Raw genomic sequence first — 17,375 nt, 5'->3', positions numbered from 1 at the left:
GCAGCCGGTGACTTGGTGGACCTTGCCTGTGCTCCCAAGCTAGCTGGTCCTCCAGAGTCGCTCCAAAAGGGCCAGGCTATGGTGGTGGTGGCGACTGTTTCATAACTGGGCTGGGATTCAGAGTTGGGATGGCGCTCTGAGCCCAGCTGGGTCTTAACATTTGTCTGGATTCTGGAGAGGGGCTGTGGGGCAGGACTTGGCTGGATTCTGGAGGCTGGCTGAGGGTTGGTCACAACCTGGGCTCCAGCATCAGGGTTAGACCCCAGGCCCAGCTGGGCTCTAGAGCCAGGATTCCTTTCTGCGTGGGCCTGAGTTCTAGAACCCGGCCTACCCTCAGGGCCTGTCGGTATTCTAGAAGCAGCCTTGATCTCAGAGTGGAATTTGACCTGAGAGTTGTCCTGGGTTCTAGGTCTGGGTTTGGTCTCTGGTCTGGTGTGGTCTTCAGAACCGCCCTGGGCTCTAGAACCAGGTCTGGCCTCAGAGCCAACCTGGGTTCTAGGGCTGGGCTTGAGTTCAAATTCAGGGTGGGTTCTAGAACAGGGCTCAGGCCCAGGGCTGCCCTCAGTTCTGGAGCTGGTCTGAGCTTCAGGACTGCCGTGGGTTTTAGAACCAGGCTGTGTCCCAAGACTAGATTGGGTTCTACAGCCTGGCTGGGTCTCAGAGCTGATCTGGGTACTAGAAGTGGGCTGAACCTCAGGGTAGTCCTGGACCTCGGGGTAGGCCAGTGTTACAGAGCTGTGCTCAATTCTAGAGCTGGGCCAGGCCTCAGTTTTGGTTCTAGAGCTGGACTGGGCCTCGGGCCTGAACTGGATTCCAGACGTAGGCTGGAATTCCAGCTGGGTCTCAGAGCTGACCTGGGTGCTAGAACTAGGCTGGGCCCCAGGCCTGACCTGGGTTACAGAACTGGGTTTGGTTCGAGAGCCAGGTTGGGTCTTGGGGTGGGACTGGGTTCCAGAACTGGGCCGGGTTCTAGAACCAGGCCGGGTATCAAGGCTGTCCTGGGTCCTGGAGCGGCGTTGCGGCATGGGGCTGGGCCCAGGGCTTCGGATCCCCGCACATGCTAGCCACAGGCGTCCTGGGCCTCGCCGATGGCTGCCCACACCTCCACCACGAACTCGTCCGGGAAGGCGAACTCGCCCAGAACGGCGTCCAGGCCGCGCGCGAAGGCCTGGGCTCCCGCTGCGCTCCGGGCAGTCTCCACCACTGCGGCTGCTGCGGGATCGGACAGATGGAAGGACGGACAGACAGAGGGATGGGACAGACAGACGCACCGACGGAACCAACTGTCAGCTCGGGCGCGTACTCCCGCCCCCGCCCACGCCGCGGACCCCGCGCTTACCCGCGCCGCTTACCCAGCTCGGGGTCCCGGATGCCCATGTAGCTCTCAAGCAGGTCGTCCACCCTGCGCGCCGCCGCCACCTCCAAGTCGTTGGGCTGCAGACAGGTGAGTGGCCAGGTGAGAGATGGGCGGGACCAGGGTTGATAAACCTTTGGTAGTTGCTAGGGGAAAGGGCTGCCGGACCCACGCGCCTAAGGATTGATGGGTGAGTGGAAGCTAGGGCTAGGGGTGACGCCCTCCGGATGGATTGATGGACAGCAAAGGGGAGGGGCTGGGCGACCCGCACCAGGAGTGATGGGCAGACAGTGTGAGCAACGCTTTCTTCAGTGGTGTAGCTGTTGCTATTCAGTCCCTGAAGTAAATCACGTGACATTAAAAAGAGGTGTGTGGGCGGGGTGGTGGTGGTGCATGCCTTTAATCTCAGCACTCTAGGAGACAGAGGCAGAGGATCTCTGTGAGTTCGAGCCCAGTCTTGTCTACGAGAGCTAGATCCAGGACAGCTCAGCTCAGCTCCGGCTATACAGAGAAACCTTCTCTGGGGTGGGGGTGGGGGGAGACGAAGAAGTGAGTGGAGGAGGAGGTCAAGGACACCCATTATCTAGTACAATTAATACACAGAATTATAATTGTCTAGGCACTCTGTGCGAGAGAAAGTTGGACCTCAGTTCAGCCCCTAGAATCCTCGTAAAGATGGAGGGGAGAAATGACTCCCCAGGTGTCTTTGACCTCTTCATGCATGTACACACACACACACTATGCAGGCAGAATGTAATAGAGTAATGAATGCAATTTTATAATTTAAAGTGGGGAGAAAGGAAGACACAGATATTAAACTTGGGCCTCTACACACAAGTGCAAAAAAATAAAGAAAAGAAGCAATATTAATGAGTTGGAGGTCATCGGTCCCTCCTGTATCTCTGGCCAGGGACAGTTGGCACCCCTGGGGCCCTGTGATCTGGACTCATTCCTGTTTCCCCGCCTTCCAACCGGTACCCATTGCACAAGCTGGGAAAGAGACCCGGATCCCACTCTGAATCAGGCTGGCCTTTACTGTGACCATCCTCCCGCCTCACCCTCCTGAGTGCTGGGACGACAGCCCTGGGCTACCATCCGCACTCTGGGCCCCACTAGAAGGTGTTAATTGTGGCCACACCATCAGTTATGGGACTCCTAGCGGACCCTGAACTCACCGCTTCCTCCACCGTAGCAGCGCCCCCAGAGCGCAGGCGCAGTGTCTCCCTCCCGCTGCTCACTTTGGCTTCCACGGGACACTTGCTGCTCCTGTTTCTCTGGCCAATCATGTCTGCGGGGACAAAGCAGACACAGTGTTCTGTTTTGTGCGGACTGTTTGATGTTTGTTCTTTTCTGTAAACAGGGTCTTGCTCTGGAGCCTAGGCTGACCTTAAACTCAGGGTTTGCCTGCCTCCGGCTCCTGAAGTCTGTTGAAGGGCTGGGGGCGTGGTCAGGGTGGAGCCCCGCCTACAAACCCTTGTTCCCTAAGCGACCCTGAGTGAAGTTTGGGGACATTTGTGGCTTCCCACCTTGCGGAGCTCCTGACAAAGAGTGAGTTCAGCACCCTGAAGAGCTTGGGACACTACAGAGAAAACAGCCAGAGCAATGCTGGCATCGCCAAGTTTGAGAAACTCTCTGGAAGCAACCGCCTCTCCTCATCTGAGCTTCCCGGGCACACTGTGAAGAAGCCATCGCAAACCAGGCCGGGATGAGGAGTTCTAGGTCATCCTTGTCTAAATACTGGGTTGAGGGTAGCCTGGGCTACGAGACTGTTGTCTCAGAAAACCGTTCCTTGCCTCTCACTGCCCTGGGGCAAGCCCGGGGCGCAGTGGTCCTCACCGAAGGCTCTTCGGGGCTGCACCAGGCGCAGGGTGAAGGGCTGGGACTTGGGCAACTCCCGCAGCATTTTGGCCACCTCGTAGTGCCGGCAGCCCACAATGGAGTGGTCGTTGATGGCCTCGATGCTGTCCCCCACGCACACTGTCTCGATCCTGTTGATGATGCTGCCTTCCTTGATTCTCTGTGGGGAATCGGTCACTCCTGGGGCCGCCGGGCCATCCTCCCCAGGGTCCCCAGAGTCTCCTCAGACCCAGACCACCCACGTCAACACACACACACACACACACACACACACACACACACACACACGGCACCTTGATGAAGGCGTATCCGGCCCCGTTGTCCGTGATGGTCAGTCCTAGAGCATCTTCTGTTTTTGTGACCTCCACCTCTTTGGTCTCTCCACGCACGTGTGCAAAGATGAAGTCTTCCAGTCCGATCTGCCCCCCAAGCAACTTCTGCATGTCCACTTTGTGACTATTGAGGGTGCAGAACAGGATCTGTCCGGACAGGACAGAGACCAGACTCAGTCACAGAGGTACCACCCTGTGCACACCCTTCTGTGGGCGCCCCCTGGAGGCCAGAGGCACCTGTGCGCCCAGGAGCCACAGCCGTGGCCCCCACTGCTCACCTGTGAACTAGGGGGCAGGCCTGACTGTGGGCGTGGTGTCTGTCTGTCATCCCAGCACTCAGGAGGCTGAGGCAGGAGGATGACTGAGAGTCTCAGACTTCCCCAAGCATCCTGGTTTACCAATGTAACCACAGAAGCTGAGGAACTGAGGCAAGGGGATTGCTGCAAGCTAGAAGCCAGCTTGGGTTACAGAGCAAGTTCCAGGCCAGCCTGGGCTACAAAGTGAGATCTTATTTTAATTTAACAAAGGGATGGGAGCAGGCGAGACAACTGCCAGCCAGCCAGATCCACATGGTGGAAGGGGGAACTGCCCCCACGAGCTGTTCCCCAACCTCTGCCGTTTGCTCTGGTGCCCCCACATGCAATAAACTAAAAACACACAAAGTGGTGGCCCACGCCTCTAATCCTAGTACTTGGGAATCAGAGGCAGCAGGCATATCTCTGTGAGTTCAAGGCCAGCCTGGTCTACAGAGCGAATTCTAGACACGGTGAGACCCTGGTCTCAAAAGAAAAACAAGGAAGAAAAGAAACAACAACAAGAAACATAATACGAAGAATTAAATTCATGAAATTCAAAGTGATGTTTTAAGAGTCTCGTGTAGCCCAGGCCGACCCTCCAGTTTACTACGGACTTTGAATTCTCCACCTTCCCAGCATTGGTAATAGGCCTTACACTACAACACCTGTTTATTCTGTGTGGGCGACAAATTTGGCCTTTTGCGCACTCTGCCCACTGAGCTGATTCCTACCCACCAGCTACGCCGGCTTCCTGACGCCTGGGTCGGGTCCTTGGCGGATGTGGGGACCCCACCCACACGGTCTCCTCCGGCTTTTCGCGAAGCATGCAGATGGGTCCCCGGGAGGGGCCTGGGGTCCGACCTCACCTCGGTGGGCGCAATGCCGAAGGCCTCAGCGATCTTGGCATAGAGCTCGCGGACGTTGGTGAAGCCCTCGATCCTGCCCGTGGGGCTGCCGTGCGCCAGCTGCGTGCGGAACACCAGGCGCGGGCGCACGCGGGCGGGGGGCTCGGTGGCCCCGGGCTCGCGGGGCGCAGCGCTGTCCATGGAGCACCGGGTCCGCCGCGTCCTGCGCCTCCCGCCTGGGGCCGGCGATAGCCAAGCCGGGCGTAAGCGGATCCGGGAACTTGAGTCGCCCGCGGGAAGGTGAAACCGCGCCAGGACCAGCCGCGCAGCTCCCCTGGGACCCGCGAACAACAGGGGGAGGCCCCGGGCTCCGGCGCTATGCGCAGTCCAGGCGTCCCGGGAGCCCCGCCCCGCTCGCCCCCTACCCGCTCTGCGCAAGGCCCACCGCCCTCCTCTCTGCTCAGCCACGCGTGCCTCCCTCCTCTCCCTGCCCCAGGGCCATTGCACAAGCTGCGACCTCCTCTGGGGCTCAGTCCCCAGAGCCTCCAATGAGTTCTTGCTCACCTGTTTATGCCAAAGACCACCTGCTGCCCGTACCTCCGAATCCCCCCCATAAGTTGTGTTTTTGAAACAGGGTCTCCTGGTAGTGCAGGCTGGCTGGCAGGGAACTCCTCCTGATCCTCCTACTTCAGCCTCCCCAGTGCTGGGATGGAGATGCAGGTGTGTGGTGGAGTAGACCTGAGCCAGATGAAGTGGAGTGGGGGGGGGGGGCAGAAGTAGACGCCCGGGTCTCCCAGGTTCTCTCTACAGAGTGCCACAGAGGAGCTGGTTTCGGAAAGTCAGAGAGACACACACACACAGAGACAGAGAAAGTGTCTAGGCCTGGAGACACTGGCCCAGCAGGGAGGTGGAGGCAGAGGATGAGAAGTTCGGAGTTATCCTTGGCTACACAGTGAGTTCCAGGCTAGCCTGGGCTACGTCTTAACACAAAACAAAACTCAGACAGAACTAATTAATTGTCGCTTGGCTCTTTTGCTTGTTCGGTTGATTTTTTTTGTTTGCTCGCTTGTTTACTTGATTTTGTCTGTTTCTTTTTTGGGACAGGGTTTCTCTGTGTAGCCCTGGCTATCCTGGAACTCCCTCTGTAGATCAGGCTGGCCTCCAACACAGAGATCTGCCTGCCTCTGCCTCCTGAGTGCTCGGGATGCGACCCTCCCTCAGTTCTAAAGTGGGGATATTCCCTCTCCTCACGTGCTCTGAGAGGCGTTCCCTACTCTGTCTGTCCCGGCTGCAGGCCTCCTGATCAGTCTCTACCTCTGTCATCACTCAGCTGGCAGCCCTAGGTCTGTGTCAACTTTCCTTTTCTCGAAAAGACACTCTCTATTGGCACAGTGCCCGCTCTGCTGCAGCATGACCTCACTGGAGTTAATTACACCCGCCATCACCCTAATTCCTAATACGGTCATGCCTGGAGGTTCTGGGGCAAGGGCTGGAACACGTGGGGGGATGGGAGACAGTTCCTCGGCACCACGCGCGTGGAATTGTGCACGTTCTTACAGATATTCTCACTCTCTCATTCATTAAGCAGCCCCCTGGCAGAACTCTCTCACGGAGGAGCCAGAGTTATCTGAGACAATTATCTGTGACATCCCAAGTGCTGTGTAAACAGGACGCAGGCACAGGCTGGCCTCGCCAAAGTGGCGCACGACAGCCTGCAGCACACTGGACATTTCCGGGCACACTGGACCGTCCCTGGCACACCAGGCAGTCCTGGGGCACACTGGACAGTCTCGGGCACACTGGACAGTCCCGGGGCGCACTGGACATTTCCGGGCACACTGGACAGTCCCGGGCACACTGGAGTATTACTCAGCCATGAAGAGGGCCCACAGCGTCAGGACTGTGTCGTGGTGCTCGGTGAATGAGCCAGACATAAAAAGCCACACAGAGTGACCTCTGTGACACGTGACTCCAAACACGGGACGTGGGTGATAGGTGCACTTCTGGAACTACACAGAGCTGACAGCTGGAGGACCCTGTGAAGTGCGTGTGCTGTTTCCTAAGACAGTAAAATTGCTAGGGACCTAGTCTGGAAACTGGGTTGATCCTCAGGAGGGCCGGGTCGATGGGAGACCCCAGCCCAGCTCTGCCTCAGTTTCCTTACCTGATAAGAGGGTAGTAAAGGATCTGAGACCCTCTACCAGAGGTCACTGTAGCGAGAGAATCAGGCGAAGGGCAAGGCCCACTCCCCCCAAGCCGCAAAAATTAATTTCAGTGCAAATCCCACTTCTTTTTATTTAAAAGTCCGGATTGGGTGATGGAAGATGCTGGGGTGGGGTTTGTACTGCAGCCTCCCCTGGCTGTGACACGTCGCCCAGCGCCTGCGCAGTGGGACCCCCGGCCCTGTGGTGAGTGCCCTAGGGTCATGCTCTACACCTGGGGCGGGGTGTGTCCAAGCCGAGCGGATGTGGCTCCTCCGTTCCTCTCTCCCTGCCAACCAGGGAGGGCCCGAGCTCTGCAACCTGGGAGTCTAGGATTCGAAGCTAGAGGGATGCCGTTGACACTTCATTTGAGGGGGGTTCTGGAGACCCCAAGGTGCAGCACGGGGCGCGGCCCCATCGGGACCCCCAGCTTCTTCCTGGGCGGGTGGGGACGGGCGTCTCCCGGTCCTGGAGGGCCCTGTCACAGGTGTTCGCTGTGGGACGGAAAGGGGTGATGGAGACCGGGAGGCAGAACCGTGCACTCCCCGCCCCCCGCCCCGCCCGCGCACCTGGCCACTCGCGCCAGGATCTCCTTGACGCGCGCGATCAGCCTCTCGTGCTGCGCGGGGTCACGCTCGATGGCTCCGTGTAGTCGCGCCATGTAGAAGTCCAGGGTCCCGAGCGTCGGCGTCTCCCCGGTGCCTGCGGGACAGCGGGTCAGCGAGGGGCGGGGTCTGTGCTGGGAAAGGGCGGGGCGGGCCGAGCGCGTAGGAAGGCGGGCTCTGTGGCGGGGGCGGGGCTGTGGGCGGGGCCGCGCACCGGGCACCGGCAGCGAGGCGAAGCTGGCGGTGAGCGCCTGCCTCACGGCCTGCAGTTGCTGCTGCAGCGCCAGCGTGCGCCGCTCCTCCAGCGCCAGCTCCTGCTCCAGACGCTCGCGCGCGCTGCTCATGCTCTGCGTGTGGCGCTGCAGCACCGCATTCTGCTCCTCGAAGGCTACGTTCATCTTCCGCAGGCGCCGCAACTCCGCTTCACGTGCTGCGGGAAGGGAGTCAGAGCCCAGGGCGGGACTGGGTAGAGCCCAGGAGGGCGCGCGACACGCACTCCATCCCTGGCCTCACCTCTGATCCCCAGCCCCCTCCAGCCCTTACTCTCCAACCAAGGTACCAGCACTTGCCAAACCTCACCTTTGTTTTGGTCCAAAAACTCTTCAGTGAAGATGGGAACGTCGAAGGTGGAAAAGCCATCACAGTCAACACCCTGGGACATGGCAATGAGTTTGATGGGGACTCTGGGGGGGGGGGTCTCCTGGGCCACTCTCGGTGGCAGTGCAGCCTACTTGTGTGTGTGTGTGTGTGTGTATGCCATATGCACGCCGTACACACAGAGGCCAGAAGAGGACAGCAGATTCCCGCAGAGTTGGAACTTCAGGGGCTGTGAGTGGCCATGTGGGTGCTGAGAATTAAACCCTAGTCCTCCTCAGGGGCAACCAATGCTCTTAACCGGGCTGAACAGGGCTTCCTACACACCAAGCAAGCACTCTGTGCATAGATTTATTCCTGTGACTGGCTTTACTCTTCATATTTATGGTTCTTTTTTGTTTGTTTTAAAGATTATTTATTACAAATACAGTGTTCTGCCTGCATGTGTGCCTGCACCCCAGAAGAGGGCACCAAATCTCATCACAGATGGTTGTGAGCCACCATGTGGTTGCTGGGAATTGAACTCAGGACCTCTGGAAGAAGAGTCAGTGCTCTTAACTGCTGAGCCATCTCTCCAGTCCCTTTTTGTTTGTTTTGTTTTTTTGAGACAGGGGTTTCCCTGTGTAGCCCAGGCTGTCCTGAAACTCGCTCTGTAGACCAGGCTGGCTGTGCACTCACAGAGATCCACCTGCCTCTGCCTCCCGAGTGATGGGATTAAAGACATGCACCACCAAGGCTCAGCTTGTGTTTTGACACAAGGTCTTTCTCTGTTCAAACCTGTCACACCCATCCTACCACAAGCTCCAAGTGTCGGGAGTTTAGGTGTGTGCTGCCATGCCCACCTGAGCAACAGTCAGGCACAGGAAGGGCTGCAGCTGAGTGGGTGGAGCACTTGCCCAGCACAGAGCTCTGGGACGCACACTGTGTGTCATCCCCAAACTGGAGAAATAGAGACAGGAAGATCGGGAATTCAAGGCCATCTTCAGCCTCACAGTGAGCCCCAGGCTAGCCTGGGCTACATAAGGCCCTCTCTCAAATGAAAACACTTCAATTGACTCTGTGTGTGTGTGTGTGTGTGTGTGTGTGTGTGCGCGCGCGCGCGCGCGCGCGCGCGCGCCCACCAAGCCCTGAGGCCTCTGCATGCTGGGCCATTTCATCACTAAGTCATGCCACATCCCAGGGTTGCTGTGGCCCCTCAGGGGTCCTGCCTCTGACTGGATCACATCTACACCAGAAACGGTCATGATCACTTCCTCCTCTGAACATGGCCCTGACCAGCTTGAAACATCCACGCCTTCTCCCCCACGCACTTCCAGCCAGCACCTTACCTTGTGCCCGTTCAGGAGTGTGTTCATGAGTCCAGATCCAGAGTCCTCTAGTGGAGAGGGAGGGAGGGCGTGGTCAGTCAGGACTGTGGGAGTCTCCCATCCTCAGGTAGGCCCGGTCCCCTCCCAGGCCAGGGCTGACACCCGTGATCCCGTCTTGATACTAAGTATCTGTGCTCTGCACCTCATCGCAGGCCCAGGGCCCCTCACCTTTTTTAATTTTGTTTTCTTGGATCTTCTCTGTGCAGACCTTGTAGGCCTCTGACTGCTGGTATGCCCACAGCTCCTTCAAGTACTGCTGTTTCTCCTTCTCTGCCTCATCCAGGTACCGCTGGGAGGGGGGCAGTAACCACGGATTAGGGATAGCCCAGAGGAAGGCAGGCAGCCAGGGCCAGGACACCCCCCATAGCTACCACCTTCCTCCAGCCCTTAGAGATTATACATTCTCAATGTCTAACTGATGTCCAGCATTTTCTGGTTCACCTTTCTGCTCTGAACTCCCATGCCCTACAGGCCCTGGCTGGTGTGTGGCTTTGATAGCACTGTGATTTGTGTGGATGTGTACTGTGCCCACGAGTGCAGACCCCAGTCGGTCGGTCACTCTCCACCTTGTTCTTTGAGGCAGGGTCACTTACTGATCTCGAAGCTCACCCATGAGGCGTGCCTTCCGGGAGCCCCAGGGGCCCTCCTGTCTGCCTCTCCCATCTCCTTCGTTCCCCACCTGCTTTTCTGCTGGCTGCAGCTTGCTCCACTCGGCGCCCAGCATCTTGGTGATCTCCGGAAAGGGCAGGTCCGGGTGGCGAGTGCGAATCTGCTCCCGCCGCTCGTTCAGAAAGCGAACGTAGCCCGTGACGGGCGCCTTGGGCCCATTGGGGAGAATCTTCTTTCTCTTCTTGCCCTTAGGCCAGCCTCTCTTCTTCACAGGCTGCAGGAGGGAGCTGTGTACTTGGGAGGGGCCCTGGGACATGTGGGCGTGGCCCTGGGTCGTGTGGGCGGGGACTAGCTCAGGCACAGGGCTTCAGGTCAAGAGTCAGAACTCTGGAGAGTCAAAAAAGAGGGGGTCCTGGGCCCCTACTGAGCCTACCAGGGGTGGCGCTGAGGCCATTGACAGGCTAGGCAGGCTGGAGCGCGGCATCTAGCTAAGCAGTGGGAGGCTTCTATACGGTGTGAACCTGTGACTCACCTCCTCCTCCTGGGACCCCTTCTCTCCCGCACGGGGACCCTCGCTGCGTTCCTGTTTGACAGCCACTACAAAGGCCCCGTGCTGGCCCGGAGTCTTGCCTCCCGCAGGCCTTGGGAACACGGAAACCACGGTCATCCCCTCCCTATGCCGGAAGTATCCCCTCATACCACCTCCTGTGGTTGGGGATCACAGAAGTGTGTGGGAGCACACGTGAGCCCAGGAAAAGGGAGGAGTGGGAACCCAACGTTTGAGGACCCGAGGGTCACAGCAGACCTCGGGAACAGCCCAAGGATTTCAAGCTGGGGACGGGTGGGTTCGGGGCCGTCCAGGAAGTTGGGGGCAAGATGAGGTGGTGAGGGAGACCATAGGGTACCCTAGCAATTCTGGGGGAGCAGAGACCCTAGAGTCAGAAATCTGTGAATACTGGCAGGGCATGGCCAGAGGTCCCAGGAGTGGAGATAAGGCAGCTAGGGGGCAGAGACAGCACTGAACCAGGGGTTCCCAAATTAGGGGAACCAGGGCATACTCAGAGGTACAGGAGGGTGGGGACCGGGCATGTCCAGCAGCACTTGGGCAGAGAGAGGCCATGTCTGGGGTACCCTGAGTTGGGGATAGGGAATGCCAGGTTCAGGAGTACCTGAGGGTGGGCAGGGGTCCCGTGGGGTGCATGCCTAGGGGGTACCCGGGGTGAAAACATGACATGCCTAGGGATACCCAAGGATGGGACAGGGCATGACCGGGGTACCCAGGGAGGGGACAAGCTGGGGAAGGCGCACTCACGCGGTGGCCCCGCTTGGCTGCCTGGGGCCGTGGGACATGGCCTCTCTGGGCGGGACCTGGAACAGAGGCCGGCAGAGGTCAGGGGGTCCCGCCCGCCACCCCGATGGGAACCCCAGGCCAGTGCCCAGGGCGCCCGGGGGGGAGGGGGGAGACGGATCCCGGGGCGGGAGGTCCTCGGGCAGGCGGCCCCGCGATCCTTTGTTGAGAGATCGAGTCCTGGAGGCCGCACCCCGAGCCTCCCAGCCCCCGCCCCGCGCAGGCCCCGACTTCCCGGCTCTTTTCACCTCCGAAAAAACTTTCCCGGGACCTGGGATGCGGCGTCGCTCCAACCAAGCGCCCGCGGCCGCCCCGCCCATATGCTAATGAGACGAAGCATGATGCGCTCATTGGCCAAGGACGCTGCCAGGGGCGGGGTCATGCAGATAAGTCTCGGCGCGCCCGGCAGTGATTGGCTGAAAAGCTACGAAGCCGCGTGGGAGGCGCGTCGGGCAGGTTGCGGGCGGGTACGTCAAGTTCGGCTGCGCTCGGACGCGCTCGGGACCAATCGGAGGCGATTGGCTGCTAACTATGGGGCGGAGCTCCTTAAAGGGCCAGAAGTCCCCGTGCTGACAAGGGAGCTCCGGTGTGGGAATGAGGACCGGAGTCCTCACTAAGAGGATACATTTTTACTAGGTTTACGAGGAAGGAGTTAAGTTCCAAAGAGCCAACCCCTGCAGTAGGACAAGGTGTACTTTTTCTTACCACAGTGAAAAAAAAAGAGGGGGGAGCTTATGAGATGCCACAGCACTTGGAGAAGCTTGCCACCTAGTGGTCAAGACATGAGTTTGGAACTCACAAGGTGAAATGTGAGAACCGGTGAATGAATGAAAGAAGGACCGAACGAATTGATAAGCAAGCTGGAGAAATGGCTCAGTGGTTAAGAGCACTAAATTATCTAATTATCTTGCAGAGGTCCTGAGTTCAATTCCTAGGACTCACACGGCCACTCACAACTACCCTCACACAGACATACACACAGGCAAAGGGCCGATGCATATAAAATAAAAGTAAATAAATTATTAGTTAAAAAAAAACAGGCAGTGTTGGTGCATGCCTTTAATCCCAGCACTCAGGAGACAGAGGCAGGTGAGTTCGAGGCCAGCCTGAGTTACAGGATAGCCAGGGCTGTTACACAGAGGAAACTTGTCTTGGAAAAAAAAACAAAGTCAAACAAAAATTAAACAGGACTGGAGAGATGGCTCAGAGGTTAAGAGCACTGACTGCTCTTCCAGAGGTCCTGAGTTCAATTCCCAGCAACCACATGGTGGCTCACAACCATCTGTAATGATATCTGGTGCCCTCTTCTGGATACACGCAAGCAGAACACTGTATATGTAATAAATAAATCTTTAAAAAAAAAAAGAAAAAATTAAACAAACAACACTGAGCCATACTTCAGGCCCTTCTGTCTTCTATTCAAATAATGGAGATCAAATTCAAGTTCTTGCGTTTCTCCGCGAGCCCCTTAGCCAGCTGAGTCGTCTCACCAGCCCAGGGCTAGCCTTCAAAATGCTGTTTTTATGAAAATACTCCCAACCAAGCCTCTATCCCAGATCTGGGAGTCAGTGAGGAGCCTCCCAGCCTGGGCGTCCTACTGTAGTTCAATGTACCTCTTGTGCAGAGGGTAAAATACAGGCTTCATGGGAAAGAAAATCAGCGACCTCAGGTCAGGGAATACACACAGACCATCTCCCCAGTCCTCCTGTTTATTTTGTTGTGTAGGGGTTGGGTCGCACACATCAGAGCACGCGGTGGAACTCAAAGGACAACTTGCAGGAGTTCGTTCTCTCTTCCTCCCTCCCTTTCTCCCTCCCTTTCTCCCTCCCTTCCCCCCTCTCAAAACAGGGTTTCTCTGTGTAGCTCTGACTGTCCTGGAACTCGCTTTAAAGACCAGGATAGCCTCTAACTCACAGAGTGCTGGGATTAAAGGCGTGTGCCACAACCGCCCTGCTTGCTCAGTGGTTCGAAAGCATAAAGTACATACTGCTCTACCAGTTTGGTATCTGATATCCACACTGAGAGCTTGGGTTATGGTCAGGGTGGAACCCCGCCTAGACTCCTCCAGTGAGGGGCTGGGGAAGTGTTAAGCTGTTTCCACCAAGCACTGGGGTCTTGTGCTCCATCCTCCCACACTGCAGAAAACTGAACCACAACCCTGTGATGGTGTAACATTGGACTAATCACAATGTAGGTGACTCATTAGACACATGGTGATTACTGCATGTTTCTAAGGGACCACACAGATGTGCACATATGTAGGCATGTGAGTATACTTCTGCCTTAATGGCAGGTGCAAGTGATTCCCCCAAACTCACCAGTTGGAGGATTCTGAGCCTACCTCCTACCCCCGGGGGGGGGGGGGGAAGCAGGGTAGATAAGGTTGGACTTCCTGTGACAGCAGAGATGAGCATTGCTTTGAGACAGCGGCAGGCTGCAGTGAGGACAGAGCACAGGGCCTGGCGGAGGAAGGTTCTGCTGGTCGGGGGACACCAGGGCTCAGGATCAGGAAGGGAGGAGCTGGCCTGGCCATCGCCCTGCACAGAGCTTTCAGCGTTTAGAGCTGGGCGTGGCAGCTCTTGCCTTCCACCTCAGTACTCTGGAGGCAGAGGCTGGGGGAAATCTGTGAGTTCCAGTACAGCCTGTGATACATAGTAAGAACCTCTCAAATATAACAATTAAAAATAAATAAAAAATAAGGCATACTCAGTTGTGAGTTATGGTGCTTCTCACCCTGCGAAGCAAGGGGACATCAGCGGTGGGTGTGGGGACAGCTGTTTGTGAAGGGGGTGTAGTTTCAGACAGAAGTAGTTGCCCAGATGGAGTGCGTGTGTGAGCCAGCTTCCTTGTTGCTCAAATAACAGATGTGTCTGCATAGCTCTTCTACATTTTTTGGTTTATTTAACTTTTTATTTTATGTGCATTGGTGTGAAGGTGTCAGATCCCCTGCAACTGGTTCTTTAGACAGTTGTGAGCTGCCATGTGGGTGCTGGGAATTTAACCCGGGTCTTCTGGAAGAGCAGTCAGTGCTCTTAACCACTGAGCCATCTCTCCAGCCCCCTACCCCACCCCCGTTCTACATTTTTAATTTTCATTTTTGTTAGTGGGAATGGAACCCAGTACTTTGCTGAGACTAGTCAGGCTTTCTACCCTTATGCCACGCCCCTAGCCCCTCACTGGGGATTCTAGGCAGAGGCTCCACTCTGACCACGCTGGGGGATTCTAGGGGATTTTCTTTGACCCCTGAGCCATGCCCCTGACAACTTTTGGTTGTTGCTTTTAACCCTGTTTTAGACAGGGCCTCACTGTGCAGCCCTTGCTCTCCTGGATCTATCTCATCCAGACTCACCTGCCTCTGTGGGGTGCTGGAATTAATGGTGTACCCCGCTAGACCCTGCCCCAGATCTTTTACCATTTTGATTAAGGGTTTCACTAAATTGCTCAGTGTAGTGGGAATCTAGGAGAGTCATTGTATCTTTCATAAACCTAAAGTGTTATGGTTGTTTCTCACCATAGGAGGTAACAGTTGAATGTTATTAGTGTTCTTGAAGATTCCTAGACTTTGAAGAAACCATTGTAGAGAACTATGGCTGTTTCCTATGATCTGTAGAGTTGTTTTTTTCTGAGGTTTTCCATCTGTTGCATGACTTTGGACACAAGCCTATCCAGGGCACAAGGTTGTGAAGTGGTTGTGATGATTTCCTTCAGGGAAACATATAGAATAGATCGAAGGGGCGTTAGTGTGAGGAACTTGTACCTCAAACACAACCTCTGTGTACAAAACCTTCCATTCCTCCTGGTTGCCAGAGACCCTAAAACCACATTCTGGAGTGACCCTTTCTCTTCGACCACCTATGTGACACAGTACACCTGGCAGCCCCGTCTGCCATTGAACTTGTAATCCCCCTGCCTCATCCTTCTGGGGACAAAGATCAGTGGTGGAGCATTAGCCTTGCGGGCTCTGGGTTCCACCCCTGCCAGGTTATCAAACCAATCAAAGCAATGGCTTCTTAGAACTTGGAACAGTGCTACCAATCCCAGCTCTCAGGAGACAGGGGCAGGCAGATCTCTGAGTTTGAGACCAAACTGGTCTATGAACAAGTTACAGGACAGCCAGGGCTACACAGGGAAACCCTGCCTCAAAAATAAAAATTAAACAAAAGTTAAAATTTAAAGACTTATGTTTCCTGACCAAGCCCCCACGAAGCTGCTCTCTTCCTTATTGAACAGTGAGGGAAACTGAGGCCTAACTGGCTTGCCCTGACACCTGACCTTCCCCTCCACCCTCAGATCTCAGAGGGTGCACAGACTTGGAAATCCCCCCCTTCTCAGCAGGTCTGGCCCCCCACTGCATCAAAGCTGGCCCCACACCCCGAGGCTGGACTCCTGCCACCAGGATATCCCATACCCAAAGGATGGACGGATGGGAGCGTGGGCTTGGCGTCCAGGGCCGCCAGACGCTCAAGGGACATCAAAGGCTGTCAGGATCTGTTTGGACTCCCAGTCCTCGTGTCCTACCCTGAGGGTCCGGACGATGACTCCTTCCTCTTAACTGGTCTCTTTGACCTTTGCCCAATTCCAAAGCCTCTCCTGGGGCACAAATGCCTTCCCTTCCGGAGTTTAGAAGGCTCACCCTGCTCTGTTGGGTTCTTTATCTGCCATTTTATCCCCTGGCCAGAGATCCCACATCCTAGGGGGTTCAGCTTTCATCCAGTCTGACCCAGAAGGCCCTGCTCTCAAACCTGCCTCGGCTCCCCAATTCCTTCACTGACACTCAGTTTTTACCCTGCCCCTGGACAGGTGACTTCTCCAACCAGGGAGGCACAGGACAGGAGGTGGGATAGACAGTCAGGGCAGGGAAAATCTGAGCTGAATTCAAAAGGGTAAGAACCCCAGGTACACCATGTTGCTGCTGCTGAGTCAGCCAGCAGCCTCCTGGAGCTAAGCACATTGATCCAGGCCTTTCACACCAATGGTGGATGGAAGGTCAGGAGGGGCAGGAGTTTAAGGTTGGTTATGAAGGGAATTACAGGCCAGCCTGAGCTACATCAGACCCTGTCCGTAAAATAAAATAATCCAAGGCTGGGGTCGGAGCTTAGTAGATAGAGTTGTCCCAGCTGGCATGAAGCCTTGCATTCTGTCTCCAGCAACTGGATAAATGAGATGCAGTGACTAAGGCCTTCATCACCTTTATCCCAGCACTCAGGGGGTCTAGGCGGGAGGACCAGCAGTTCCTGGGCCAACCTGGGTCACAGGAGACCTTGTCAGCAGATAGAGGCCCCTGGGCTAGTTAATGAGAAGGACAGGAACAGAAATAAGCCCTAGGCACGATTAGCCAGCTTTAAAACAGCCACTTGGTATGGTCGATCCCAGTGGTCTCTGCCCAAGTTTGGGAGCCACAGTTGACAAACCTGTGTGCTGAGAATTACAAGTCAGCCCAAGGCTGACGTTCTCTGGGAGAGACTGGCCTGAACCACCTACTGAGTGAAAAAACAACCCCTCTGGTTCCTTATCTCTCCTATCTTTTAGTCCCCTCAGGCCAAGAGCCTGGAGCTTCCTGTTATCTGCTGCTCAACCCAACCCAGGTCACCTCCCCAGAGGAGCCTGGGACATTCCCTGGGTGTCGTGCGGCCAGATCCTCTGGCCTTCTGGAATGAAGTCTTTATATATTTATTTATTTGAGAGAGGATTTCTTTGTATAGCGTGGCTGTCTTGGAACTCACTCTCTAGGCCAGACTGGCATCAACTCAAGAGATTCTCCTGCCTCTCCCTCCCAAGTGCTGGGATTAAAAGTGTGGCCAAGGTCACTTTAACATCTATTGTTGGGAGCATATAGGCTCATGGGAGAGCAGTTCCATTTGGGACTTAGGGGTTCACAACCAGGCTGTATGTCTCTGAGTGCCCCAGGAGGAAGGCTCTGTGTGGTAACAGAGACATCATCACCGTCCCGGTCCCGGCCAGCCCGGG

The 17,375-nt window shown here is 56.2% G+C and overlaps 2 protein-coding genes across 3 annotated transcripts; both read right to left on the bottom strand.

The window, feature by feature from the left end:
* Positions 1 to 1,060: 1,060 nt before the first annotated feature.
* Gipc3 (GIPC PDZ domain containing family member 3) lies at positions 1,061 to 4,885 on the bottom strand. Its single transcript, XM_038344669.1, has 6 exons — positions 4,706 to 4,885; positions 3,505 to 3,690; positions 3,191 to 3,371; positions 2,530 to 2,642; positions 1,353 to 1,434; positions 1,061 to 1,212 (listed from the first exon to the last, which is right to left on the bottom strand). Exons 1-6 carry the CDS (start codon positions 4,883 to 4,885, stop codon positions 1,061 to 1,063), a joined length of 894 nt encoding a protein of 297 aa, XP_038200597.1.
* A 2,068-nt stretch (positions 4,886 to 6,953) lies between these two features.
* On the bottom strand, positions 6,954 to 11,712 carry Hmg20b (high mobility group 20B). 2 transcript variants are annotated; one of them, XM_038337046.1, is made up of 10 exons: positions 11,657 to 11,712; positions 11,373 to 11,428; positions 10,593 to 10,701; positions 10,131 to 10,334; positions 9,620 to 9,740; positions 9,413 to 9,459; positions 8,070 to 8,142; positions 7,705 to 7,920; positions 7,455 to 7,587; positions 6,954 to 7,379 (listed from the first exon to the last, which is right to left on the bottom strand). In XM_038337046.1, the coding sequence occupies exons 2-10, from the start codon at positions 11,408 to 11,410 to the stop codon at positions 7,367 to 7,369; spliced, it is 954 nt and encodes a 317-aa protein (XP_038192974.1). In that variant the 5' UTR covers positions 11,411 to 11,428; positions 11,657 to 11,712; the 3' UTR covers positions 6,954 to 7,366. The 2 variants fall into 2 exon arrangements, with proteins under 2 accessions (XP_038192974.1, XP_038192982.1); XM_038337054.1 differs by lacking the exon at positions 11,657 to 11,712 and having other exon boundaries at positions 11,373 to 11,648.
* Between the last annotated feature and the right edge of the window lie 5,663 nt (positions 11,713 to 17,375).

This window comes from Arvicola amphibius, chromosome 1, assembly GCF_903992535.2.
Source record: "Arvicola amphibius chromosome 1, mArvAmp1.2, whole genome shotgun sequence".
Classification (NCBI taxonomy): Eukaryota; Metazoa; Chordata; class Mammalia; order Rodentia; family Cricetidae; genus Arvicola; species Arvicola amphibius.
The sequence above is the reverse complement of the archived record's forward strand: the minus strand, read 5'-3'. Positions and strand labels throughout refer to the sequence as shown.